Source organism: Protobothrops mucrosquamatus, unplaced genomic scaffold (assembly GCF_001527695.2).
Source record: "Protobothrops mucrosquamatus isolate PMUCROS unplaced genomic scaffold, P.Mucros_1.0 scaffold12, whole genome shotgun sequence".
Taxonomy (NCBI): Eukaryota; Metazoa; Chordata; class Lepidosauria; order Squamata; family Viperidae; genus Protobothrops; species Protobothrops mucrosquamatus.
This window is the reverse complement of record NW_015386399.1, coordinates 3,034,564-3,062,050: the sequence shown is the minus strand read 5'-3', so window position 1 is coordinate 3,062,050 and position 27,487 is coordinate 3,034,564. Positions and strand designations below refer to the sequence as shown.

General features: G+C 34.5%; 1 protein-coding gene across 2 annotated transcripts in view; it reads left to right on the top strand.

The window, feature by feature from the left end:
- The first annotated feature begins 243 nt into the window (after positions 1-243).
- CPVL (carboxypeptidase vitellogenic like) overlaps positions 244-27,487 on the top strand; it is a 39,977-nt gene continuing 12,733 nt past the window's right edge. The window contains exons 1-10 of one of the 2 annotated variants that reach the window (XM_015810599.1): positions 244-315; positions 12,820-12,885; positions 14,360-14,568; positions 15,964-16,082; positions 20,573-20,687; positions 22,238-22,296; positions 23,055-23,134; positions 24,027-24,093; positions 26,319-26,441; positions 26,728-26,859. In XM_015810599.1, the coding sequence (XP_015666085.1) occupies positions 14,376-14,568; positions 15,964-16,082; positions 20,573-20,687; positions 22,238-22,296; positions 23,055-23,134; positions 24,027-24,093; positions 26,319-26,441; positions 26,728-26,859 (888 nt within the window). In that variant the 5' untranslated portion in view covers positions 244-315; positions 12,820-12,885; positions 14,360-14,375. The remainder of the gene's footprint in view (positions 316-12,819; positions 12,886-14,359; positions 14,569-15,963; positions 16,083-20,572; positions 20,688-22,237; positions 22,297-23,054; positions 23,135-24,026; positions 24,094-26,318; positions 26,442-26,727; positions 26,860-27,487) is intronic. The other variant, XM_015810600.1, reaches the window with a different exon arrangement.

Below are 27,487 nucleotides of genomic sequence, written 5' to 3'. Positions count from 1 at the left end.
CTATACCAGATCTGAGCTGCAAAAATCCAAACCATTTGTTACAATTTTCTGTACAGCTTGCTGTCTTCTGATGGCAGCCCAGATCTGGTGATCCCTGCACAAAAACATGACACGAATTATTAACGAGAAGTTGAAGATTTGAAACCTATTCCGGCATCGGGAAGCCCGTTTCACTTTAAGGAAGGGCGTGCTCCACGGCTTAAAAAATGGGCAGGCTGATTGTTTTGCACCCGCCTTTCATTTCAGCGATAGAGCTATGATAGGTTAAAGGAGCTGCTGTTAGCTTTTTCCAGAATTTCAGATCATTTGAAGCTGGTGAGTGAAGTCTATATATTGGTACATTAGAATTATAGGAATGAGTTCAGACTCTTGTAAATTAGGCAGCCAGCTGTCATGGGAGAACAACCGGGATGGAATAATACCCGGGAAGGGAGGGAACAGTAGACTCTGCTTGGATTGCAAATGCTGATTGGATCCGCTCCACTTGCGCTGCCTTCCCCAGATCTGTGAAAGACGGAACTATACCGAAGCGCAGGATTGCCTCCGTGTGGCTAGGGAAAACCTGGTGCAAGATATGCGGAATTATCGTGGTTGATTTAGAAAAGGAACGCCGCTGCGGTTTGCTTAGGTCTTCCAATCTGATTGGAAAGGCGTTCCCAAGTTAGCAATTACTTTCGTTCCATAATTAGGTTTAATTATGGAACGAGGAGAAAAAAATCCAGCTTTGTAACTCGTTTTTCTTACTTTCCTCCTGTGGAGAAAACCCTGAGAGGGCCCTGAAAGAGGCCTGGATCAAATAGAGAAAACATGATTCGATTTATTCAGAATAAATGTATTCGACATTGACCACGATGAGCATATTATTCTACTCAGATTCTGTTGAGATGAGTGGGGATTTCCTAATAAATACGGTGGTTTGCAATACATTTTAAGAGTGGCTATGCTTTAATGGCCTTTGTGACAGGAAGCAAGATTTGCAGAAGTTATATAAGGTTGAAAAGCTTCCTTGTATAACTGGTTTATTAAATACCAGCTTAAATTGATCGACCTGTTTTAATAAGTAAAGAAAAATAAATATATAAAGAAGTGATTTTTCTCCTTCACAGGAAATACAATTTTACTAACTGATTACTTCCCTTAAAATACAATAAATGATCTCTCTTTCTCATATGCCATTTCTTATCTATAAACAAAAACAGCAAAAGTCCATTAAGAGTTATCTAAGATAACATCTATTTTAATCCCAAATAAACCAACTTTTTATTTCTTCCTTTTACTTCTAACAATCTTGATCTTTCAAATTATTTAATTATATTTTTCTTGCCTTTGTTACTTTATAAGTAACTCAGTATAGTGTATATATCTAATACTCCTTGCTCCTTTTATTTTCAACCACAACAATCCTGTGAGGTAGATTAGGCTGAGAGAAAATGATTGGCCCCAAATCATCCAGCAGCTTTCATGCCTAAGACTAGATAGAACTTGCAATGTCCTTCAATATGTCCAGTGTTAAAATATTTTGCTTCATTTTGTCTTAGTAAGTTGAGTTTCAGTGTTCTTAGCTTTTAATTCCTTCTAGTTTCCTCTAGTTTCCAATTTATAAAGTCGTACCTTAGTTTTTTTAAAATAATTCAAATTTTCCATAGGAAAGATTTTTATAATTAATTCCAAAATCTTATTTCAAATTTATCTGATGGTTTGTCTATTTATAATCCTCTAAAATTAGAGTTTGATTTAATCTTTTGCTGTTTATTAAAAAAATATCTCTAAACTTGTTAAAATTTGGTTTCCTAAGGATTATAGGAAACTTGCCAGGTGCTGTAAACACATGTATCAAAAGATTCCTAATAGCTGAAAAGCAGTTAACAAGCAATTTCTGAAAGTGATTAGAAAAGGAAGCAAATTCAGTGTCCTTAAAACTGCTTATGTTTTGGGCATTAGACCAGACATGTCAAACACAAGGCCTGGGGGCCGGATACGGACCGCGAAGTGGTTTCATGTGGCCCACGAAGCCATCCTGGAAAAAGTGAGGGAACGGCCCCCGCTGCCTTGGCCGGGGCCCAGGCCAGCTGGCAGCCAATGTACAATTTTGTGGGGGCCATCTTGGCACTTGCCCCGGTGGACCCTGCCTTGGCACTTGACCCGGTCCCACCACCTTCTGCCAGAGAGCCTCAGATCTGTCCCACTCCTGCCCAGGCCCCCATAGGCACCCTTGACGCAAATGATGTAGAACTGGCCACGCCCACCCAGTAGGCCACACCCACTCCATGCCCACCCAGTAAGCTGCACCCATTCTGGTCACACCCACCCGGCCCCCCCAGGGCAACTGCAATGCTGATGCGGCCCTCAGTGAAATTGAGTTTGACACCCCTGCATTAACTATTTGAGCAATAAGCTTTTCCAGAGCTCTTAACCTGCCAGAGACTGTGGTCTCCTTACAAAGAGCAGTTATTTGGAGCATTTGTGGCTGATCTCAAGTCTTTTCCTTATCTGTCCTTGCAGAAGTGTATGTACCATTTCAAAATCCCTTTAGATGAAAACAATTCTGTTTTTACATGTGAATTTCAGAGCCATTGATAACATTTTACTCAATATTCTGTTACAAACAGAATTGATTGCTATATAATGAAAGAAATGTCCCTATTGGGCCAACTTTCTGATTTTAAAGTGAGAACTGTTATGCTAAACTGATTCTCATGAAAGTAATATACAGATAGTCCTTGACTTACAACAGTTCATTTAGTGACCATTCAGTTACAATGGGACTGAAAGAAGCGACTTATGACCATTTTTCACACAATAATTATAGCATCCTTCTGGTCATGTGATCAAAATTCAGATGCTTGGCAACTGACTCATATTTATGACAGTTGTTGTGTCCTGGGTCATGTGGTCAACTTTTGCAATCTCCTGATAAGCAAAGTCAATGAGGAAGCCAGATTCACTTAACAACCATGTTGCTAACTTAACTGCAGTGATTCATTTAACAACTGTGGTAAGAAAGTTCATAAAATGGAGCAAAATTCACTTAACAGTCTCTCCTAGCAATGGGAATTTTGGACTCAATTGTGATTGTAAGTCGAGGACTACCTGTATTTAGAGGTTAAAGATATTAAATATATTTGGAAGTTCAAATAAAGAGCTGGCTTTTGGTGATGAGGGAAATTTTCAACTTGATGACTGGGTTTTCCTAATAAAAGAAAATTAAGAGGGAAGGCTATAAGGAATGAAAAGCAGGGATAGGAAGCAGGTATTATAAACTTTTGTTCCATGAAAAAGAATATGAAGTTCTTTAGAATGTTTCCCCAAAATTAGATGGATTGGTTTGAATTGGAAAAAAAGCAAAGGAGTGCTTTAGAATTGAATATTGCCTGGCTGGGCAAATATAGAATTCACATACAATTCTAAACCACACTATAGTTTATGTGGTTTGGGCAAAGTCAGTTGTGAAATTTCTGCACCATGGTTTAACATGTAGCATTAAGGACATAAGTAATTTTGGGATAAAACCTCTAAGGGATGATATTGAATCAGGAATAAGAAGACATCATAATGTTGCCATAATGGCCTTCTTGCTCTTCTCTGAATTTGACTATGAGGATAAATGACCATACATATTGTTCAAATTATTACAAGGTTTCCTGCCATTGATTGATTATATCACCATTGAAGTAGCATGATTACAAAATGCAAAAACCTGTTTTGACAAGGAAAAATAAAAATCCTGGATAGAAATCAGCCACTAGGGGGAGTACCACTGATTTACAATATGATCAGAACTTATACTTCTTTCCAAGATAGTTTTTATATATTAGCCAAAAGGTTCATTCAGTTTATTTGGGTAGCCCTATGCTTCATTGGGATGGAAAAAAAGCAAATTGATCAAACTGGTTGATATGTGTGTATTTCTCTTACATTAGCCTTTCCCAATGGAGTACCCTCCAAATGTTTCCATGATCTACCCAGTATTTAGCACATCTGGCAAGCACCAGGTTGAGAAAAATTGCTATATATTTGTTTTGATAATTTAGCACATGTGAATTAATCTAAAGGCCAGGCAGGAACAGAAACATCAAATAATTGTGCAATTTTAAAATGTTATCAGTTTTGTGTCTAAAACCGAAAGAGTCTGCTTGCTAATGATGTTTTTTTGGCTGTAGCATGAAAAAAGCATGCTTCTTACATTTTCTTCGCTTTCATAATTTCTTTTTCCTCCCACCAGCAAATATGAAAGATTTTTATATTTGGTTGAAAGATTAGTCTAGATCAACACCAAGCAAAATGCAATTTTAAACAGTCTTGAAATACTGTGATGAAAACTGTCTCCTTTTTTAGTTTATTTATCATAAAAATAATCTTTTTCTCTTTGTTATACATACACACCGGCTACCTTGAGAGCTTGTCACAATAAATCCATTTGGAGAGCTTTCCTTGCTTCTACATAAATGAGATGCAACAGATGTTTTCAGACTTTGTTAGGCAAAGAATATAATAGAATTTCAGGTTTGCATAACTTCTTCAGAAGCCAACAAAAATAATAAAATAGTAAAATAGAAATGCTGGCAGCTGGAGAAAGCATCAGCACTATCCACTATTACATTTAATGTCAAAAATTAAAAGTGATCTACATTGTCTAATTGCTTGATTGTCCTGTGTAGGACTGAATTGAATTGAATTGTAGGAATTGAATCCATGGAGTTTTTCATATGTATAGTATCTTTTCCATTACATCTCCCTGGGTGCAGGCCATATCAAGGATATCCTACAAATGAAAACCTTGAAAAGGCATGAAATAGCTGTCTAGCCCAGGGGTAGGCAACCTTGGCTCTTTTATGACTCATGGACTTCAACTCCCAGAATTCATGGGCTGGCTCATGAATTCTGGGAGTTGAAGTCCACGTCATAAAAGAGCCAAAGGTTGGCTACCCCTGGCCTAGCCTAACAGATGATTCCAGAAAAAACTTATTTTGGATGCCATTTCAGATTAGCTGTTTATAGTCCCAACTCAGAAATTGCGCTCATTGTCTTTTCTATCGCAACCAGTTAGGAATTATTTTAATACATTACCAATATGCCTGATAATTTATTTTAAATAACTGGAATTAATGTCTTAATAGACTTTTAGCACCATTATTTCTGCTTCTGTATCTCTCATTCTTTGATATTCTACTATATACCAAGTGAAATAAGAGATCATATAACCATAATATTTGACAAATCAATATCACTTGAATTATCTATAATATTTCAAAACTCTAAGGGGAATTTGAAATGCATGCCTCTTTCTTTGGGATTAATACTTCTATTTCTGTACCAATTTATTCCAATGGTGCAGTTGTATACATATATAAGCAGTTGTATACAGAAATATACTAAAGAAAATAAAAGAAATAATTTGTTTAACAAGTATTTGTTTTTCCAATCCTGGAATGTTTTAGAGGTTTTGGATTACAATTTCACCACTTCCCGATATTAATAATACCAATAGCATGTAATGTAGTTCAATTCACTTGAGGTGCTAATTAGCCTTCCTTGAATTTTCCCTATATAAGAATTGCTGGATTTGAATCCGAATCCCCCTGATAATTTATTAACTATGCTATTTTGCTAAGAAACTTTTGTCTGGACTCAGACAGGATGTATATAATATAGTTTGGTTTTCAAGTATGATATGACTGCAGTTAATATGAATAAACCACTTGTGACCAATTACAGTAAGTTAGTTTATATAGTAGGCTAAATTAAGCAAACCACATTACAGCTCAGTGCAATACTATATATGAACTCAGTTTGCAAGTATTATATTAAATAATCAAGAATGTGCTACAGATAAAATCCATAGGTGGCAATAAATCTATTAGAATAACTTTGTATAATCTTTCTATATAGTTTTGGCACAGGTATAAAATATGTGCCACTAAGGATTGCCAAGATAGATATTTCTTTGGATTAAAAGGTTTTTTTATCGCATGACTTTTATTGTTTTATCAATGTATAAAATACAAAGAAAAATAAAAATAGGAAATTAAGGGAAGGAAAAAGAGGAGGAAAGAAAATAGGAAGTACAAGGGAAAAAAGCAAAAAGTATTGACTTCGGACTCATTTTAACACAGTACAAGATAACAATATTATAGTCTCAACTTTTTACTTTTACACATTATCATATAATTAGCCATTTCTATAATAACAAATCTATCTAATCGGCAAAACCGGTTAAAGTTTCATTTTTTTCACCACAAGCACAAAATCCAGAAGTGATATCAACATAAAAAACATAATTAAATATACTCTTCTCCCTGAATAAAATAATCAATTTAACCATTTCTGCTTTATCTTCCTTGCTGTAGAAATAATATGTATTTCCATTTGCACTTAATAATCTTTATAAACTATCCATTTATATTAACAAAATTCACTCTATTCTTTCAGATCCTTTAACCTTAAAGGAAAAATGCTTTGTTCCCTTCATTTTTAATAATAATTAAAACACTAAACTTTTTTAAAAAACATTTCTAAAACCAAAACATTCTAATTCATTTTTTTAACTTCCTCTTAACACACGTACCTTAAAGTTCTCTTTCAGACTAATAAAATTCCAACTAACACTAATTAATTTGTTAAATTTAGATCACTCCTTCCAATTACCCTCTAGAGTAATTTTTTCTTTTTGTACACATTCTTTTTAAAACTCTAAACTTTTCTTGAAGCTAATTTTCTCTTAAGATAGATACTTTCAATTACACTTTCAATAATATTTTACAAATTTTAAAAATTACTTAAGCATTATATATAAAGGAAAAATACATTTTCAAACTTTAGATTAAGACTTTCTTTCAATTACAAATATCAGACCGATAAAAATCCATCCTAATTCCAATTGACTCATTAAGTTTAAGTCACTCCTTCCAGCTTGTCTTCATGGAATAAAATCTTTTTCTTCTCTGGAATGTTTGTCAAGTAGTTATAAGCTTCTCTTTTTCTCAAGGATTTCTCAACCTTGTTAATGTCCATGAGAAAAATTCCCAAACTTGTCCATTTAAAAGTTGCAGATTTTCTTGAAGCTCTTCTTTCAATTGTTTTGGGAAGTTTGTATTTAAACCATCATAATAAAAATTGGTGTCAGATTTATATTCCAAAATTGCAATTGACTCCTCTGCATTACCAGCTACTTATGAAATTGTCCCAGTAACTTTCTATACGTATTGCATCACTGAAGTAGTTTGAGAAGGTTTTTTTTAATATCCTTGGACCATAGCTGATCTATGAACTGATGGATTTTATTTAAAGATTTTTCAAATACGTATCTAATAATTTGCTCCTCTATCTTCTTAACTCCCTCTTTAGTCAAAGAGTAGGTTTTTTGTAAGTCACTTAAGAACTACTGGCCAATCAAGAATCATAAAAATAGGAAAGTTTTAGCCATCCACAGCAAGCAGATAAACTGGAACCACAACTTTTTGCCCTTCTATTTCTCCATCTACCTTTTTTTTAAAAGGACACTCTACACTTCCTTATTTTAGCTTGCCTTCTGTAACCTTCTTCCTTGTTGTTTAACAATGAAGAAATCCCAAAAATGGTGCAGATCTTTAAAAAGGAATTACAGGCTATGGCTAACGATAGCCTCTTTTAGCTTAATAAATAGTCCTTAGAAAGGGACAACTTTCTGTCCATTTGACAAAAAAAATTCCAAAACAGCTGCTTCTTCAACAATGAACTGATTGCAGCCCTCTCCCCACCCCCAGCTTTCAGCACGTAGGCTATTTCAAAATACAGCCCCTGAAGCTACTTGCAGACCTTTGCTGTATTTTCCCTAAGTCAGGAAAGTCATATAAACTAAAGGAATGCTGATTGCTTCTGTTGGTAAATTGAAAAGGCTGCAGTCCAGGGAAAATCCCTTCAGGGATCCTTCCCTGGCCATGTCATCAGATGACCATCTTTTCACCGTAAGTCGGGCTAAAAGGTTGTTGAAGAAGTCGGGAAAATTGCTCAACAATTGCTCAACACACTGTTGTTGATTTTTTATGGTCATAGTTCCTCGTAAATTAATGCAACTTAAGCAATAATTTACAAGCTTACCATTTCACATGAATGTATGACAAAGCACAGGGGAGATTTTTTTTTCACAGGATCAGTGTTATTTAAAAGTATGCTTTTACTCTTTCAAATCTGGTAATTGGCTAAAAGAATAATATCTTATTGGGACCAGAGAAGTGAGAACTCTTGGTCCTGGATTAGTTGTGTGTGGCACAATATGGAAAGCAATCATAAATAACTTTTAATACCATCTTCTGACAATTATGTTACATTTTCAAAAAGACCTTAGGACGTTAACCCTTTCACATAAAAGCTTAATTAAATTAAAATCACCTTAATAAAGAATCATTAAGATGATTTTAATTTAAGACAAAGACTATCAATTTGATAAATCCTCTTTTAAAATTTGTTTAACTGAGAAGAGGTACATTATTTTGATGTGTAGTACTGGTAAATCACAAGTTAACCAGTCAACCAGTGGAAATTAACCAGTGGAACAGCTTGCCTCCAGAAATTATGGGCGTTCCATCACTGGAGATTTTAAAGAAGTGACTAGACAGTCACTTGTCTGAAATAGTATAGGTTCTCCTGCTTGAGCAGGGGGCTGGACTAGAAGACTTCCAAGGTCCCTTCTATTCTATTCTATTTTATTCTATTCTATTCTATTCTATTTGTATAATAGAAGGCAACACTGTACACTTGGAATAGCTGTTGATTGAATTTGGCCTTCTTGGTTTCATTTGTGTTTCCTGGGTAGAATTACCTAGAAGTCTAAAAGCATTTCTGATTAAGAAGCCATTTCTCTCCAGTATGACTGTAGATCCAATTTTGTACTTTTCATTTCTAAATGATTTTAATAGCAAGCATAGCTCCTTAAAATATTTAACTTCGCTGACAAAGAATTAAAACCAGCAATGTTTCAGTCTTCCCTCTGAGCCCATTAACGACACATCAAACACAGGTAACCATTAGTATTACTAATCATACTAATATTTTTATTTAAACTGAATACATAAGTAGCTTATGAACCCAAACAAAATCCAGAATAAAACCAATCCATTAATAGACAAATATTATTGTCAATTAATATCTTGGAAAAACCTAATTATAAAGGTGAGTAGCTTTCATATGCCTAACATATATCAGTAATAAGTCGTTGCATTTCTCACTTCAGACAAAGTCTTATTTCTATCACTAAAGAATGGTAGCTGATCATGTGTAGCACAGCAGGCTGGATATCTCCTGATATCAATATAATGAGATATGGTCTTTAGTTAAACTTTCTTCAGCACAGTTAACTACACTGATATAATCATATTACAGTGAGGCTTGAGGTAAGGATGAATTAAGCATGATGTTAACTAAGTATAATCAATTTTTGGGAATTCTTTTCATTTAAAATTTAATAGCATTCATTCATTTTATATTGATCTCCATCCAAAAAAGCTTGTAGAGCAGTATTCATAGCCTTAAACACACATTATAAATGATATGCTTAAGAAAAACTGCTAGGAGGAAAACAGTGTCAGTTGGAGTTAGGCAGTACTTGAAATTGAATCAAATAATTCCTAAAATTACTATTTTTACTCATCTGCCAGATATGACAAAAGAAGTTCAGGTGGTTCAATGGAAAGCTGATGGGTCAGTGACACAAAGTCATAGTCGGGGTGGTGGAAGAGTATCACGTGACAAAACCTGCGCTGTGATGCTTACCTCTATGGTTATATGCTTGTGTTGACATAGCAATGCAAATATGAAAGTATGGAGCTTGTATTATGACATCATGATGCACATTTTGTAATTTTAGTTAAGTCGGGTGTCAAACTGCCGGTCCCAGGGCCAGTTTCATCATACCGAAGCTGCACCCACCCCATTGCCGGCAATGCAAAAAGAGTCGCGATACGTCACGACATGTCACGTGACGTGGCAAGTTTGACACCCGTGAGTTAAGTAATACTATGCTATGTAAAGATCATTTTCTATCTAAATCCCTTATCCTTATGTTTATTACAAACAATATCTTTAAGTGAGTATCACTGTTCCCTTCAGCAAGTGTTTATCAAGGTTGCCCTGCAATTGCAGCTAACTCTTCCCTTATTTTTGAATAATAACAAAATAAGACATATGAGAATGAGAATGAGAACATAATATCTCATTTATTGAACTAACATTTAAATTCATACATTCTGTGTAATCATGGTTTGCTTACTCATGGTTTATTAAATAAGCCTCACATTACTGGGTTAATACTAAACAACATCTTCAGTTATGGTTTACCAACTACATGACTTAGATCATGAACTCACTAAACCCAAACATACAAGATGTACCCATCTCCTTCCTTATGATTTTGCTCATTGCTGCTGTGATCTCAGCTAATTGTTCAAGCTGCTTAGTTGATTAATTTTCGTGCCAAGATGTTATCCTGATCTTTTATATCACATATGCTGCTTATTACTGGTTACTTATATAGTTACAAACATAAATCTCTATACAGTACATAAAAGCTAGCATTCTCATGTAAATTTATATTTAAGAATATGGTTTTCTTAAATCTTTTTTTTTGTATGGAAGGATACGACTTCGCAACTAACAACAACAAGATCAAGCTAGTTGAGCCCTTATTTGAATGATAAAACTCAAAGTCATCCTCAATGAATATTCTAATGAGTACCTCTGGACTCAAAACTTGGAATAATTTAAACTATAAAGTCTCCTTAGAGTTTGACTGCTAGAGAGATTGCAGACATGGCTATGTAATTTCCTTGGAAGTGTGTTGTTTATCATGTTTTCTTTGGGGAGTTTTGTTTTGTTTGAGATATGTTGATGATCTATATCAGGAGCCAAAAAATTCCTGTCAGTACAATAGTTCTGAAGAGTTTCATACAAAGGCAAGAGAATATACTGTCTTATTGCATTTACTGAAGAGCACTTTTGTACCATCCTTAACAATACCCTTGAGTAATGCATCCGTAATTGAAACCAGACAGCAGGGGCTGAAATATAATATTGAATCTTAAAGTAGTGATATTCAAGACCATAGGAAAGCTCTCTGGAGAAAAAAAATGCCTTTTATGACTTTGTGGAATTACTAACAAGGCCTTGACAATGATCTACAGCAGAGGTCCCCAACCTTTTGGGTTTTTCCTTGCACTAGAGGGTGTGTGGTTTTGAATACTGCCTGCATCCTGAGGATGGAGCTTTGCTTGTTTGTGTGGCATGCTGAGGACTGGTACCGATCCATGGACTGGGAGTTGGGTACCCCTGATCTACAGAATGGGGCACATGCTTGTGCATGTGGAGTGAGAACAGAAAAGCTGAACCTGTTTAGGCTTCACAGTACTGCCATTATATTTAAATTTGGCACAGAAATGGATAGGGAGACAAATCAAAGTGTTGTGGTATAATATAATTGCAATAGTTCCTTGAACTATTTTTGACTAGATAACGTTTGATAATTTTCATTGAATATTCAAACTTTTCATTCAAATACACTGTCTCAATATTTTTACATTTCATATATTATAAAAATATTATACTACTTACTATAGGGCCCCTTTTTGTCCAAGCTTTATCTATTCTTTTGACCGTGTTCAAACAAGTATTTAATCATATAATACACCATCTAGCAATCTTACTATAGGGCCTCTTTATATCCAAACTTTATATTTTTTAACCATATTCAAACAGGTGTTTAATCATATAGTATTCTATCTGGGATGTTGAATCACATCTCTTAAATCTAATTCTAATTTTGTTTTGCCAGGTTGCTTTCCAAATCAGTAGATTTAGCTTGCCAGGTTGTATTTTTGTAGATATTGTTGGGGGAAAAAAAGACAAATTGAGTAGAATATTTATTTTTTGTCTCCCACACTTTAATGATTCTCCTGACAGCTCTTTAATCCATTTTATTAAATCTTCTTTTTTGTCCTCAAATTTGTTTTGAAGTCCTGGAAGATAAAACTTCTTTTTTATTTCCTTTGTTGTAGCAAAATTTTGCAGATTTTCTTTTGTTTGTATTAAGTTGTAGTTCTCTTCATTTGTAGCTTTCATATTTAAGTCATTTTCCTCTGATTTGTGTTCTATTATCTGATTTGTTCATTTTTAATATTATTTTATTGATTTTCTCATTTTACAATTGAATATTTAAAAAGCAACGTGATGGACTGGGTTAATCAATAGTTCAATAGTGTACATCAATCTTTAGAATAAATCTCCTGTTATAACATCAAATATTTCCTCTCCTTTTCCATTAGCACCTGTTATCTCATATTGGGCTAATACAATTCTTATTGTTATCAACTAAGTAGAAACATCTTTGTTACTGTTATGAATAATTTTTACCTTATACATATCTTAATTGCGTTTGCACTTAATCCTTGTATACAATCAATGTCCTGTTATTGCTTCCCCCCCTCCCCAGGCTTTAATTTCCCATCAATATTCAAAGTAACACTATTATTTATGATTTTCAAGTATTTTATGTTTAGTTGAGCAAAAGTTTTCCTTATCTCAACTTCTCCCTTTTTCTCTTTTCATACCAAAGTCTGATATTCTGGTTACACATCTTATCTATTTGATTATAATTTATTTGTTCATTCTTTATTGTCATTTTTTTGAGCGTTATTTAATTGAGTGTTTAGGTTAGAGATATGTTCATTTATGTTATCAAAGATGTTTTTAATCTCATCATGATTTAAGACAATTGTCATTTCAATCTGTCGCAGCATTGCATATATTTTCTCCTAGAATGTATTGCTTTATCTTGAGTCATTATTCTTGCAGATCTCTGATGTTCCATGCTGGGATCTTCAGGAAGAAGGGATAGGTATAGTTTTCTGTCACTTTTAGGTAAATATACAACATCCATTTTGTCTCCCTTCTCTAGGTAGTCTTTCACCAGTTCCATACTCTCTTTAATTAGCTTTATCAAACCAGCCCATCTTAAAATCCAAACAATCAAATCATGTGTAGTTCTTATCTTTATATATAGTTTTTGTAATCTAATACGTTCCCATTATTAAAGCACCACTGAAAACAGTGTTTTGTAACAGTTCTTTTTTTCAGGGATCTTATGGATTGTCAGCCAGCAAAAATTTCAGTCCAAAGTGTTTAACCACCTGAAAGCTTTCCAGTGACTTCCCCTTTAAAAGATTAGTCAAAGGCCAAGGTTTTCTTTTCTGCAAATATTTCTTAAACTTAAAAATGCAGCTCAGTGTGTTTATAATCCCAGAAGGTCAACAGTTTCTAAACATATATAATTTCACTCTGTATTAGATAGCCCAATGCATTGTTCCCAGCTGTTTTTTGCTATTCCTGTGCATCTTGCCAAATTCTGAGTCAATGCAGCTATAGTTTTCTCTAGTCCTCCACTAGGTGTCAGTAGCTGTTCATTTTTCAACTTTTAAAACAAAGAGTTGTTGTTGTTGTTATTATTGTTGTTGTTGTTGTTGTTGTTGTTGTTATTATTATTATTATTATTATTATTATTATTATTATTATTATTATTATTTCATCAATACTTTTTCAGGTATGGAATTTTAACAGTTTTCTTAGTTTTCAAATTTGTCCAGACTGTAGTATTTTTAGCCTCATTTCAATATATTTTTGTTCCCCATAAGAGTTTAATTTGCTGCTTCTGTCTATGGGACGGTGGGGGTATAGTTCCTTCCCTTCTCACTTTGGGAGAATTTTGCTTCTTGGGGATTTTTTCCAGAAATCAGAGAGAGAAGATTGAATTCCTCACCCAGTTTTAAGCACGCTGTTCACCATTGTTCTGGTTGGTGCCTTTGGACTTCGGCCCGAAGTAGCTTGGGCTGGTCATCAAGGTGTGGCCAGCCTTTCTCCTGTCGGGTTAGAGAATTTCCCCTGGATCCACCATCGTTCGGTAATCATCGGGGTGCTCCTCTTTCTTCGTTGCCTCTCCAGGGAGACTTTAGACCCAGGGTGAAACTAGCCGTGGGGTACGAAGCTCTGCAATTCCTCAGCCATGAGCTATGGCACAAAACCGGAAGTCCCCACCAATTACTTTCATTGGGTAGCATGATTTATAGCATAATAGAGGGGAAGGTAATGTTACATTTAGTTACATTTAATCTCTAGGGAAAAATTTAGAGTTGGTTTCACTTTTGGCCATGCCGATATTATGTATCCAATAAACATGTGTTTCAAACCTTGGAGTTCTGCTTTATTTAGTTTCATTAGTCAGAACCTTGACACCAACCTGTTGGAATATTTTTGGCATGATTGGGATCTGGATTGTTTTGACAAAACTACTATAGCCAATTTTCATTTTTAATTAGTGCTTTATATGATTTCTTTCAAGGTAACCAAGTGAAAAGATGTGCAAGATAACAACGGCTTTACTGGGTTTGCTAAGCCTGAGTTTCTTCTTAGAATTAAGCAGCTGCCATGTACGACGGAATGCCATGGGAAGTATTTTTAGGAGACTAAAACATGCTTTACCATCACAAGGAGATCCTGGACAACCACTGTTTCTAACACCTTACATTGAAAGTGGTAAAATTGAAGAAGGTAAAATTGGTTTATAAACATGACATTTTTAAAACTTAAATCATGCAGAAAGATAATATTTCCAATGTCTCCAGCTTTTTTGCAGTATCTGCACATAATGAATCTAAGACTGCAAAGGATTCCCAAGAGAAGTTTTGTAAAATGCATTTTTTATTGGATTGTTCAAGCAGCTGTGTCTTTTGCAAGTTCCATCCTTTTGTAGGAGCTGTTCCCACTTGTGCCTGCATAAAACTATATCTTTTCTATTGCTATATGTTTGTTTGTTTGTTTATACTTATCCCTGTTAAAATCCAGTGGTTACAATAGTAAGAGTTTAGAATATATTTTAAACTTTGCAATATGTTTGACTGGAATTTTATATAAATGTAGTTGAATTGGAGGAATGTATCTTACATTTATTCTCTTTCTATCGTTGTTTGGATTGTAGACCACCCAGGTCCATAGAGTAAAAATGCAGACAGATTTCCAGTTGTTTTTTTTAACATTTGCCACAGGTCATGTTACAGTCTGGATATCTAGGTACAAGTTGAAGAAAACAAAAACTTTTGAATGTATTGTATTTCAAGCTATGCTACTGTTTTTTAGGAAATCAGAAGAATTGGAATTCTTTATCACTTCTCTTTAGTGGGGGGGGGGACTGGTGCAAACGTACTATTGTTCCAACTTTTAAGTGAAATTTTCTCATTTTAAAGCTTTAAATTAAAAATGCAAAGCCAGCATTGGTATAATTGTGACTTCCCATGGAGGATGTAAACTTTCTTACTCTTGTCATATCAATCTAAGCCACTATACTTATCAGCAAATTACCAGAAGTGGGCTTTTTCATTTATTTTGTCTTTCTTGGGACCTAAACAAGCATTTTTTTGAAATTCACCATTACAGCAAGAGAAAGTGTATTTATAAACAACCCAGATCGTAATACTTAAATGAAGCAGAGTACAATATGTTTTTCACTGTTGCTCCTTAATTTAAAATTTAAAAAAGTGGTACAAACATTAAATAATAATAAAAAATAAAATATTTACTTATTTATTTTATTTATTTATTTATTTTTAATTAATTAATTTTTTCTGTGAAAACATTAAGTAGTCGTGTCCAACGCATATCCTGCAAGCTTATGTGGCTCCACAAAATAATAAAAACATGTAAAAAGATAAAGGAAGCTTGTTATTTATATACATTAACTACATTATATGTAGTGGCCCAAGACGATTCTCCTTCACTCAGTGTGATCCAGAGAAGCCAAACAACCATGCATTAGAATGATTGGAGGGCTAAAAATGTTAAACTTTGTATGCACAAGTCAGATATATCGTATATATCGTATATATTCTTGCATTCTTGGCCAATCTTTCGAAGTTTAGACAATGACAGTGATTTATCATTCTTTCAAAGGAAGGCAATTAAGCCTAGTGGAACATCTCCCAGGTCCCCATGTGAAGAGTTATTCAGGCTATCTGACAGTCAACAAAACTCACAATAGCAACCTTTTCTTTTGGTTCTTTCCTGCTCAGGTGGGTACAATATATTTTTCATCTTTTGAAACTAGAAGATAAGATTAGAAAGGTATTCGTTCAAAAGGCAGTTGCTGTATATGATGTGGGGTACCTCTGATATTTAAAGGAACCTTAAGCCCATAGAAGTGCTAAAAAGAAACACTATATCATCATTTATCATTTTTAGACAAATTATTCTTTTGTTATCATTTTTGGATAAATGATTATCTCTTTATTACTGTAGCTCTATTATGCTATGAATAGATTTATATCAGAACAAAGTCCTGGGCTTCTACAGTCAATAACATAATGTTAATATGTTAAAGGCTGGGAAAGTAAAGCACATTCAATTAGTTTGATACATGCATGTACTCATGATGCTTAGACAAAATAAAACTTGAATGTAACATTGAGATAATTTAAAAGACGATCTCAGATTTATTTTATTATTATTTATCTGAAAGAATAATGTGATTGAGCTCCCCTCCCCCCATGTATATTGGAAAGCTGCGATAAAATATTTTGAAATTGTTTACTGATTAGATGCATAATGACAATCTGTTGTTTAATTATGGATGTTTGAAACCAAAAATGGTAGTGAGAGATATGTATATATTCAAAGATACAAATAATAAATACTGCAAATATCTGATTATTGTGCTAACTTATAAGCCATGATTAAAAAACCATGGTAGCTGAGGTTCACATAGATTGCTAAGTCATAATCAAATAAGCCATCATATACTTTGATACCATGTGTGAACCGAGCCATTGAGGACTATTTGCAAAGGGCATGAATTACTGTGAGCTTACGCCAGTAAGTCCTTTGATTTACATTTCTTAAAGGCATATTAGCATGTTGCAAATTTTAAGTCTCCTCGGGATATGTAAAAATATAATTTTGAACAAGAATACCAGTACAAGTTAAAGTTAAAACATGCATTGTTTTGTTAACAATGCAGTTGTAATCTCAGGTGGTATGATGATGGTGGCAATATTCCTGAGTTTATTCCATTTATAGTCCATCTGATATAATGGATATGAGAAAAGAAAAAAAGGATTGGCAGTAATAATGTTTTATTTAGAGGAGAATTTGAATGCTTTTCCCCAGAACTTACTCACATGCCCATGAAAAAAGAATAATGAAATAAGTACCCCTGAAATTGCTTAGGGTTTTATTATTTTTATCTTCAGACTGCAGCACATAGAAATTCTGGAGGAGACATTGTTTTGGAGTTACACTGCATTCTATTATGCTAATTTACCTGTGAGAAAATTTTGTTAGTCTACAATTTCGTGCAGATAATCAAGTTCTGTTCCACCTGGTCATATTATTTAGGAACATCAATTTATAGTTTTCTGTTCCTTTTCTCTCACTATAAAATCTGCCTACTTTGTTTTCTCTGAATATAAACAGCTAAAGACTGTGCAGGTGTTTGATTTTTTTAAATATTTATAAATCTCCCTTCTGCCCAAAAGGTTCCTTCTCGCTTTGTGCAGCTGTGAAAACATTCCCTTATCAAAACAATCAAATTAAGAACAGGGCAATTCATGTTGAAACATTTAGAGAGTAGGATACTACCTCAAAACCCATCAAAGACTAGTCTAAACAAAGCAGGATTTACAGCCTACCTAAAAGTAGATAAATATAGACTAACTTTTTCCATTGGGAATTTTATAAAAGAAGAATTGACACAGACAGAGCATTGTATTGAGGTATTTCTGCCTCTGGACATAAGCATACATAAACATTTGATAAGAAGTTGTTTCCTTTATCACAATTAGTGACTGGATCAATTGTTAAGAAGATAACAAGAACTTTTCTTTATATTCATTCAAGGAAACAGAACTTTTGCAAAGTCCTTTTTTTTGTAACAGTTGCATTTTCTTGCCTATCTTAACTTGCGTTTCTATTCTGTTTTTTATGGCACTATTTTTGGTAGGTTGGTCTGTTTTTTCCCTTTCTGTAAAGACAGATGCAAAAAATGAGTTAAATAACTCTGCTTTCTCCCTGTTGCTTGTCACCTTCTTGCCACTTTCACCCACTAATGGACCAATCGTTTCCTTCACTTTTTTCTTATTTTTTACATGTTGAAAGAAGCTTTTTTGTTATTTTTGACTTTGGTCGCAAGCCTTAGTTCATTTTGAGCCTTAGCTTTCCTCACTTCATCTTTGCAGGCTCGGGCTATTTGCTGATATTCTGACTTAGCTATGTGTCCCTCTTTCCACTTTCTATACTTGTCCTTTTTATCTTTCAATTTATCAGTTTTTTATGCAGCCATGCTGGTTTCTTTTGAGAGCTGTTATTTTTCCTCTTTGTTGGTATTGTGCTAGACTGGGCTTTTATTATCTCACTTTTCAAAATTTCCCAAGCTTCTTGAGTTGTTTTCCCCTGGAGGATTCTCATCCATGGAATCCTTCTCAAACCCTTTCAAAGTTTATTGAAATTAGCTCTCTTGAAGTCCAAGACTCTAGTTTGACTGTGTTCTATTGCTTGTGCTGCCATAATGTTGAATTCCAATATTGCATGATCACTTCCTACCAAGGTTCCTATGGCTTCAACACCTTCTATCATTTCATCTCTGTTAGTGAGAACTAGATCCAAAATGGCTAATCCCCTAGTTCCCTTCTCTACTTTTTGGGAGACAAAGTTGTCTGCAAGGTTTGTCAGGAATCTGTTTGATCTTCCACTTGGTGCCTCAACTGGTGTCTCCCAGTTGATATCAGGGTAGTTAAAGTCCCCCATTACTATTGTGATGTGCTTCCTACATACCTTAGTTAGCTGACTAGCAAAAAGTTCATCTATTTCCTCTGTTTGGTTGGGTGGCCTATAGTATACACCTATGGCAATGTCATTTCCCCCCCTTTTATATTAACCCAAATGCATTCAAGACAGTTTTCATCATTGCTGTGCTCTATTTCTGTAGAGATGTAATTATTTCTTATATAGAGAGCAACTCCACCTCCTCTTTTATTTGGTCTGTTTCTTTTAAATAATTTAAATCCCTCTAGCTGTGTGTTCCATTTGTGGGTTTCATCCCACCATGTTTCCGTAATGGCAACAATATCATATCTGCCCTCATTAACCTGAATTTCTAGTTTACCTGGTTTGCTGTTCATACTCTGCGCATTAGTGTATAGACATTTGAGTCCTTTATGACTGTCCCTGTGTTTACTTCCTACATAACGTGTGTGATGCCTATTTCTTTATTGTCTTACCACCTCTTTGGTTAGTGCACTTTGTGTGGCACTCACTATTAAAAGCTTGATTTTGCTTGACAGCAAGCCTGATGTTCTTGTCCACACACACATCTATGTTACATGCACTGATAGCCCTATAATTTTTAGATTGGCGAGGACAGGGATGTTCTGTACCAATTAGCTCACTGTCCCCGCTGTTTAGTTTAAATATTCCTCCAGAAAATTTGTGAATTTATAGCCGAGTAAATCAATCCCTTTCTTTGATGGATGCAAACCATCTCTTTTGTACATTTTTTCATTGGACCAGCTGCTGACATCGTGACTAATATATCCAAAGCCTTCCCCTTTACTCCACTCCTTTAGCCACATATTGAATTGTGCTATACGCTGGCCTTTTCCATTTTGTTCCTTATACACTGGTAAAACCTCTAAAGAAGTAAGAATACAGCCTATCCTGATAAGTTCCTGCCCCAACCTCTGGAAATCATTTTGCACAGAGAATATATCTTTGGGACAGATCGTTCGTATCAAGATGTACAGTAGCATCAACCTCACAGTCCTTGCTGACATTCTTGACTATCTTAAAAATACGCTTCTTGTCCCTGCTGGCAGTAGCACCTGGAAGACACCTAATCTCTTTCGAGACCTCTGTATTCTTTCCTAAATTTACATCTCTTATAATTGAATCAGCAACCAGAAGGTGGCTTCTCTTTTTGGATACCTTGCTCTTCTTGCATGACTGATGTGTAATACCTAATACACACTTTCTCCTATCCAAAACAAGTTCTTCGTCTTGGACCACAATCCCCTGCTCATTTGAGCTATTATCATCACAACTACCTTGACCTGCCACCTTAGTATCTCTATTAAGGTCAGCAAGGGCACTGTATCTGTTGTGCAGGGACACAGTGAAAGCTTTGTGTTGGTGGCTCACAGGTCTCACCCTGCCAGATCCCACGGTTGTCCATACTACCTTTCTCTTGCAGGCTCTTTGTGGTGGAGGGGATGATAGCGCAGCAGTTCAATAGAACTGAGTGGCTCACTTGGACACCTGGATGGGAATTGGATGGGAATTTATTTCTGTCTCAACATGGTGTTTGAGATAGTTGATTTAAAACTAGGTATTGAAAAGTCTAGTACATATTTATTTCAGAATGGTAGCCCAAAACCCTCACATTCAGTTTGATAACAACCATATGGAAAACCAAATAAAGTAAAATAAAACTGTGACAGTTTTTTTACAATCTGTTAAAATAAATGCAGTATTTCAAGAATAATTCCAGGTTTTTTTGTTCGTATGGTTTCAGGTTCAGCCAGAAAAGACTCCTGTTCTACTTTGGCTCCAAGGGGGACCTGGAGGAACATCTATGTTTGGCCTCTTTGTTGAACATGGACCATATGTTGTTCAGAAGAATCTCTCTTGCAAGTATTTGATTTGTTTCTAGTGTAGTATATGGGAATATAAGCACATATTTTTACTTTTGAATATTCATTTTTTACCATTTTTTACCAAATTTTATTTGTAATTCTATTTTTGAGTGAAATATATTTAATAGCAAAATATAGATTTCCTATTCTGAACAAGTGTAAGTAAGGAAATGGATGCAAAGTTAGTACTTATGTTTGAGATGAAATATGGCTAAAACTCTCTTTACAAAACTTGTCAGTTTAAAAATAATATCTTTTAAATTTATAAGCACAAATGCTTCCTATATATTCACTAGATATTACTAGGTCTCTGTTTTTTAGTGGCAAGAAATAAAGAGCCCCACGAAGTAAAATACAGCAAAATTATATTTAAAATCCTAGATGCATGGATTGTGGTATTAATACATAGTTGAAGATATTGTATAAATACAGACTAATTGAAATTAAATGTTATTCTTGACATGTTACATCATTCTGAAATAAAAATAACTTGAAAGTTAGTTAATTTACTAACATGAACTAAAATAGAATTAGTAGTGAAAACTGATCCAATATGGGTAGTCCTTGACTTGTGACAGTCTTTTGTTTGAAGTTACAACAAACCCTGAAAATGGGACTTATAACCTTGTTTCATAGTTCCAACATCCAAACCTCACCATATAGTCACATGACCACATTTTGGATGTTTGGCAAACAGCCCAGATTTATGGCCATTTGCAGAATTCTGTAGCCACATGACCATGATTGATGATATTTTTTTTGTCAGAAGCCTGTGTTTTCTTCCAGTTTTCAGCAAATCACGCCCCAAAGCAAACAATTGGTTTGGTTTATATAACCACTGTGTTTGCTTAATGACTGCTCCAAAAATGATTGTATAATCAGGTCCACCGCATGGTAATCCATTTTACAACTGTCCTGACTTGTAACCAAAATTGCAGGCTCAATTATGGTCTTAACTTTATTTCATTTATTTATTAAACTTATATGCTGCCCATATAAGCGGCTCTAGGCAGCTTACAATCATTTAGTAAAAATGGCATATAAAATGTCGAAACTATAATAGAGATCTTTAAAATTAAGTTAAAATCAAATTAACTAAAATGGGGAAGAAGGGAGCAATGTGCACACAAAGAGGAGGTGGGGTGTTTTCTAATCCATTATCCATCATTCACCTCCAGAATGCCATATTTGCATTGGTCCCCAGGCCAGTTATTTGAGGACTACCTGCAGTGCATTTTCCATATATCCAATAATCGCAAGGACAATATAGATTAGATTAGAAATGTTAACTTAGGCTAACGTATCAAACAATTGATCATAAGTTATTTTATGTTAGCATCATTGATAAAAGCATTGGATCGGGGTCTAAAGCCCAGATCCTATAATACTTGGAATTATATTATTCACACATTGCAGTTTTATTTTGGGACGGTGTGTGTGACATATCCAAAATGTATTTTGGTATGCCGAATTCACCTCAGATTTCCACAATTTGGTATATTGATGATAGCTGAAAACTTATTTTGGTTTGCTTGCTTTAATAGTGACTGAACGAAAGTTTCCTTGGACCTCTAAGTTCTCCATGCTGTATATTGACAATCCAGTAAGTTAAGAATAAATAATGTTCTATTTAAAATATAAACTTGAACATCAGTTCTTTATAGTAGGAATAGCCTCATGGTATTGGTAGGCATCCCAAATTACAGTACCCTTAGACTAGTGTTTCTGTCAGCAACAATAGTGCTGATTTACCAACAGCTTATCAGGTACTTAGGAGCCAAAGACTTGGCAGCAAAGGAAACAACAGCCGACTTAATAGCCAGCTATCAACACTCTGATCAACAACTAAAAGTTTATTACTACTACATAAGAAAAAAGACTCACATAAGTTATGCCTGAAAAAAAACGAGAAAGTTGGGAATCCAGATTTTCTAATCTGAAATTATCTCCTCCTCCTCCTCCTCCTCTTCCTCCTCCACCACCACCACCACCACCACCTCCTCCTCCTCCTCCTCCTCCTCCTTCCTTCCTTCCACTCCTACTCTTATCCTTAAATTTATTTTCATTCTATCTCACACTTCAAGGCAACTCTGAGCAGTTTACAATATAGTAAAAAATAAACAAATATCCAGACAATTTACTAGCTTAGAAATTTGCCCATTAGTCTTGATGAAATTGATGAAATTGATGAAATTGACTTCTGAATAGACATGAACATAGACTAAGTGCAAAACCAGATTAAAATTTAACATTGCTGTAGGTGAAACTATATAGTTAATTAAATTTTATTTGATGTGAAAAACATCAGCAACAAACTAAAATTCTTTGTTCCTCAATGTCCTGGTTCTCTTTAACTATCAGGTTGGAACTGGCTTCAGTTTTACCGATGATCCGAAAGGATATGCGAAGAATGAAGATGATGTAGGAAGAGATTTGTATAGGTAAATTAAAGCTGAATGTTTCCTTTTTTCATAAAAGTAAGCCCTACTCAACTTTTTGTAAAGATTTAGAAAATTTACTAGAGCTGTGCAAAGCATTTGCAGCAATCCTTAAAGTATTAAAGCAGCTTCTTCACTGCTTCCAGGCATCCATGTATCCCTGCTTGTCCATATATGCATGTGTGCATCTGTGCATGGATTATCCCACTGTTAAAAACATATAGATAGCCCAGGACAGCTTTCAAAGCAGTCATTCAATACTTCCATAGGATATGGCTAGCTTTACTACTTCAAGAAATGGTGCTTTGCTCATGCTAACACATTGTGAAGGATCTCTTTGAATGAGTTGCGTAACTCTAATATTTACAGGTAATCTTCACTTATGACAAAAAGTAGGACCAGAATATCGATTTCTAAGAATGGGTGGTTGTTAAGTGAGTCATGCCCAACTTTTCATCATAGCTGTAAAGTGAACCAGTGCAGATGTTAAGTGAACCATGTAGTCATTAAGCAAATCTGGCTTCCTCCATTGACTTTGCTGTCGAAAGCTGGCTGGGAAGGTCACAGATGGTGATTACATGACCTGAGGATGCTGTAACCATTGTAAATATGTGATGGATGCCAAATGCCCAAATTTTGACATGACCATGGGGATATTGCAGTGATCATAAATGTCTGGAGTAATTCCAAGTCACTTTTTTCAGTGCTGTTATTAATTTGAACAGTCCCTAAACCAATGGTTGTAATAGTTCATACGGTCAGAGATAGATGTCAGATTGTATTTTTAAAGGTGCAGCCATTGATTAAATAAATGAGACTTCACATTAAAATGAGCTCTGAGTTTCTACTACATTTCTCAGTGTGTGTATTAACTGATACTATATATGCATTTCAGTGCGATTATTCAGTTTTTCCAGCTTTTTCCTCATTATCAGAAAAATGACTTCTATGCAACAGGAGAAGTAAGTTTGCTTAAACGTTTGTCAATTTGAGAGTGTAAATTTCTATTTTACTTACAAACCATATTCTATTGTAGGAGTGTCAAACTGCCGGCCCACGGGCCGGATGCGTCATGCCAAAACCGCATCCACCCCATTGCCAGCAATGGAAAAAAAAGTCGTGATATGTCGCGACACATCACGTGACGTTGCGAGTTTGACACCCCTGTTCTATTGTATGTTAAATGTCTGTATAAATGTTAAAGAAGAAATAAAACTTCTATTAATTAATAGAATTGTTGATAGGCAGTAACCAGCAAGAGTTCTAGGCAGAGAATTTGATCACTCAACAAAATTTTCAAAGTCTTCTGTTCTAATTGAAAATGTGATATTATTATGCAATCATGCAAGCAGAATTAATAAAGGCTATATAATGAATTGTACTTACATAGCAAAATAATTAAACTCTCTTTTATTGAATGGCACTGATTTATCAGTTCCGATCAAAGTTATTTAATATTGGAAGTTTCATTGAAACCACCTAAGAGTACTTTTTGGGAGGATAATCAATTCTGCTACAAGAAAGGTAAATAGCACCTAGACTTACATACCGCTTCACAGTGCTTTACAGCCCTCTTTAAGCGATTTACAGAGTCAGCATATTTTCTGTCAACAATCTGGGTCCTCATGTTACTGACCTTGAAGGATGGAAGGCTGAGTCAACCTTGAGTTGATGAGATTCGAATTGCCGAATTGCTGACAGTTGGCAGTCAGCAGAATTAGCCTGCAATATTGCATTCTAACCACGCCACCACGCTCAGAACAAATAAAAGAAAGGCAGTAATTTTTTCAGTTACCCTTATTGTTAACAATGCAAGCTGTGGAGCATATATGCATGTGAACACACAGGAAGTCACATTTAAACTTTGTAAAATAATACAGGTAGCTCCATAAAAAACATCAAGCAAGGGAATTGTAAGTAGTCCTATTTCTTGTTTTACAAACCAAGGGTTGAAAACAAAGTTATTTTCTTTCTTTCTTTTCCAGATTTTTCACCGAGGTTAATTTTGACCTCTGAATTTAACTTGTAGCATTGATCTTAAAACATAAATAATTTAAATTCAATTTTGCAACTATGTTGTTTTACCAGCTTTTTCCAGTAGTTCTTGCATTTGATTATCTATTCACCAGAGAAATATAATTTTTTTTTGGTACTGTAAATAGCTCTACTAATATTTATCTTTTAAAGAAAACTTTCCCACATCTGAGATAACATTTGGAGCAATATATTATACCCAATATATATTGGATATAATAGCTCTAACAATACATTTTTTCAGCAGTTTAATGTTGCTAGTAATTGCTAACACAAGTGATGTTTTATAGTCAAGAGATACTGTTTTCACTGGGTATTTGTTTCTCTGACTATACAGATTTTGTCTTGGAAGGGTTTTTTTTAAATTAAATTTTGCCAACAGCAACACTAAAAGAGGATGGACATGTAAATAACATGAATTTATTTTATGCCTTTTGCCTTTAATGATAAAAAATCCTGTTGTTTTCATTTCTAAAAGATTAAAAGTTGCTTCAAATGACTACTAAATAGTTCAATTATATACATGTTTTCTCACCCATTTTGCAGACATGATGCAAACAGTGTTTGTGAAACAAAATACTAGTTGGTTAATTGTTAAGATGCTGGGCTAGAAACTGGGAAACTATGAATTCTAGTCCTTTATGTATCAAACTGGTTGGATAATCTGGCTCAGTCTTTTGCTTTTTCTCAAATAGGGAGAATAGGAGAAGGGAGCATTCTCTATGCTCCTTTGAGCTCTACAAATAATGGCTTGGTGTGAATCAAATCAAATCAAATCAATAAATAGAATTTCTGTTTCTGTTTTTTATTTAAGCAAATGTTTATTTATTTAATGACTTCTGTTGATGCCAATTGACTAAGAAGACATAAACTGATTACTTAACTCAGAACATTATCGTTTTCTGTTTTTATTTCCAAAGAAACATGTGAACTCTTAAGACACTGTGGTAAGCAAATGTAACAGTCTTCCCTAATGTGATGTTGCAATATTGCCTGAATATTAAAATTTGCACACATCTGAAGCTCTTGATTGGGATTAAGTAAGAGTATCAGCCTACTGCTTTAGACACGATATAAGAAACTCTAATCAAAGTTGGATAATGTATAAATAACCCCCTATATATTAATGAGTCAACCAATGTATTATCTTTAGTCTTATGCAGGAAAATATGTGCCAGCCATTGGATATTATATTCATAGCAATAATCCTACAGCAAAGATAAAGATCAACTTCAAAGGTGTTGCCATTGGGGACGGTCTTTGTGACCCTGAAGTGGTATGATTTCTATATTTTTTATATTCTGAAATTGCAGGCCCCAAAAGAACATTATCCTGATTGATATCCAGCCAGTGCAAATGCTTTTAACCTTAAATATATGATTGCAAATTAGATGCAACCCTAGCAAGATGGCTGCTTAAAAGCCATTGAAATTTTATTACAGTGTCAGTGTATAGCATTAGCTTGTTCTAGTGTATTACTTTTGTAATGTTCTTTTCAATCTTTTTAATGACTTTTTAAAATGAAAACATTCGTGATTAATATAGTTCATTTTCCTGATCAGATGCTGGGAGGCTATGCAGAATTCTTATATCAAATTGGCTTGGTAGATGAGAACCAGAAGATATATGTCCAGAATCAGTCTAATCTGGGACAACAATACATCCAGCAGAAGAAATGGAAAGAAGCCTTTGAAGTAAGTCATAGAGGCTCACATGATGACCTTCAGCAATTAAAAGCATCTGATCACAGTAAGGGTCAGAAGGAAATCATATGGAGGTCACAAACTTGATTGCAGCACCAGCAAAAAAACCCAACAACCTAAAAGGGAGAGAAGTCATTTTCCAATGTTTCCCTAAAGTTTACATTGGACTCCCTTCAAACTTGAGTACTTGAGTGTGTGTTTACATAGGCATCTCTTTTGTGGATTGCTTTAATTTCTTAATGTTGATTCCTAAATGTCCTAAAGCTTTTTCTTACCTATAGAAACTGGAAGAAAAGTAATCTTGGACGTTGTGAAGATGCTTGGATATATTTATCATACCTTTTATATCCATAAATAAGTATTCTAATTTTTTTCAGTCAGTTGAAAAAAAAATGAAGTGGTTACCATGCACAATTAACTGGCATGAGTCACTTTTTAGCGTCTTGCATTCCAGCAATTTAATGAATCAACCATATTTTACAAAATCATTTTTAAAAAGAAGAGAGCAAAAAAACCTTTATTTTAAAATTTTCTGTTACACTAATTTTTGCTGATATCATGCCAAGCAAGTTTAATCTATGAAATATTAACTGCAGTAGCTGCTATTTTAAATAAGGAA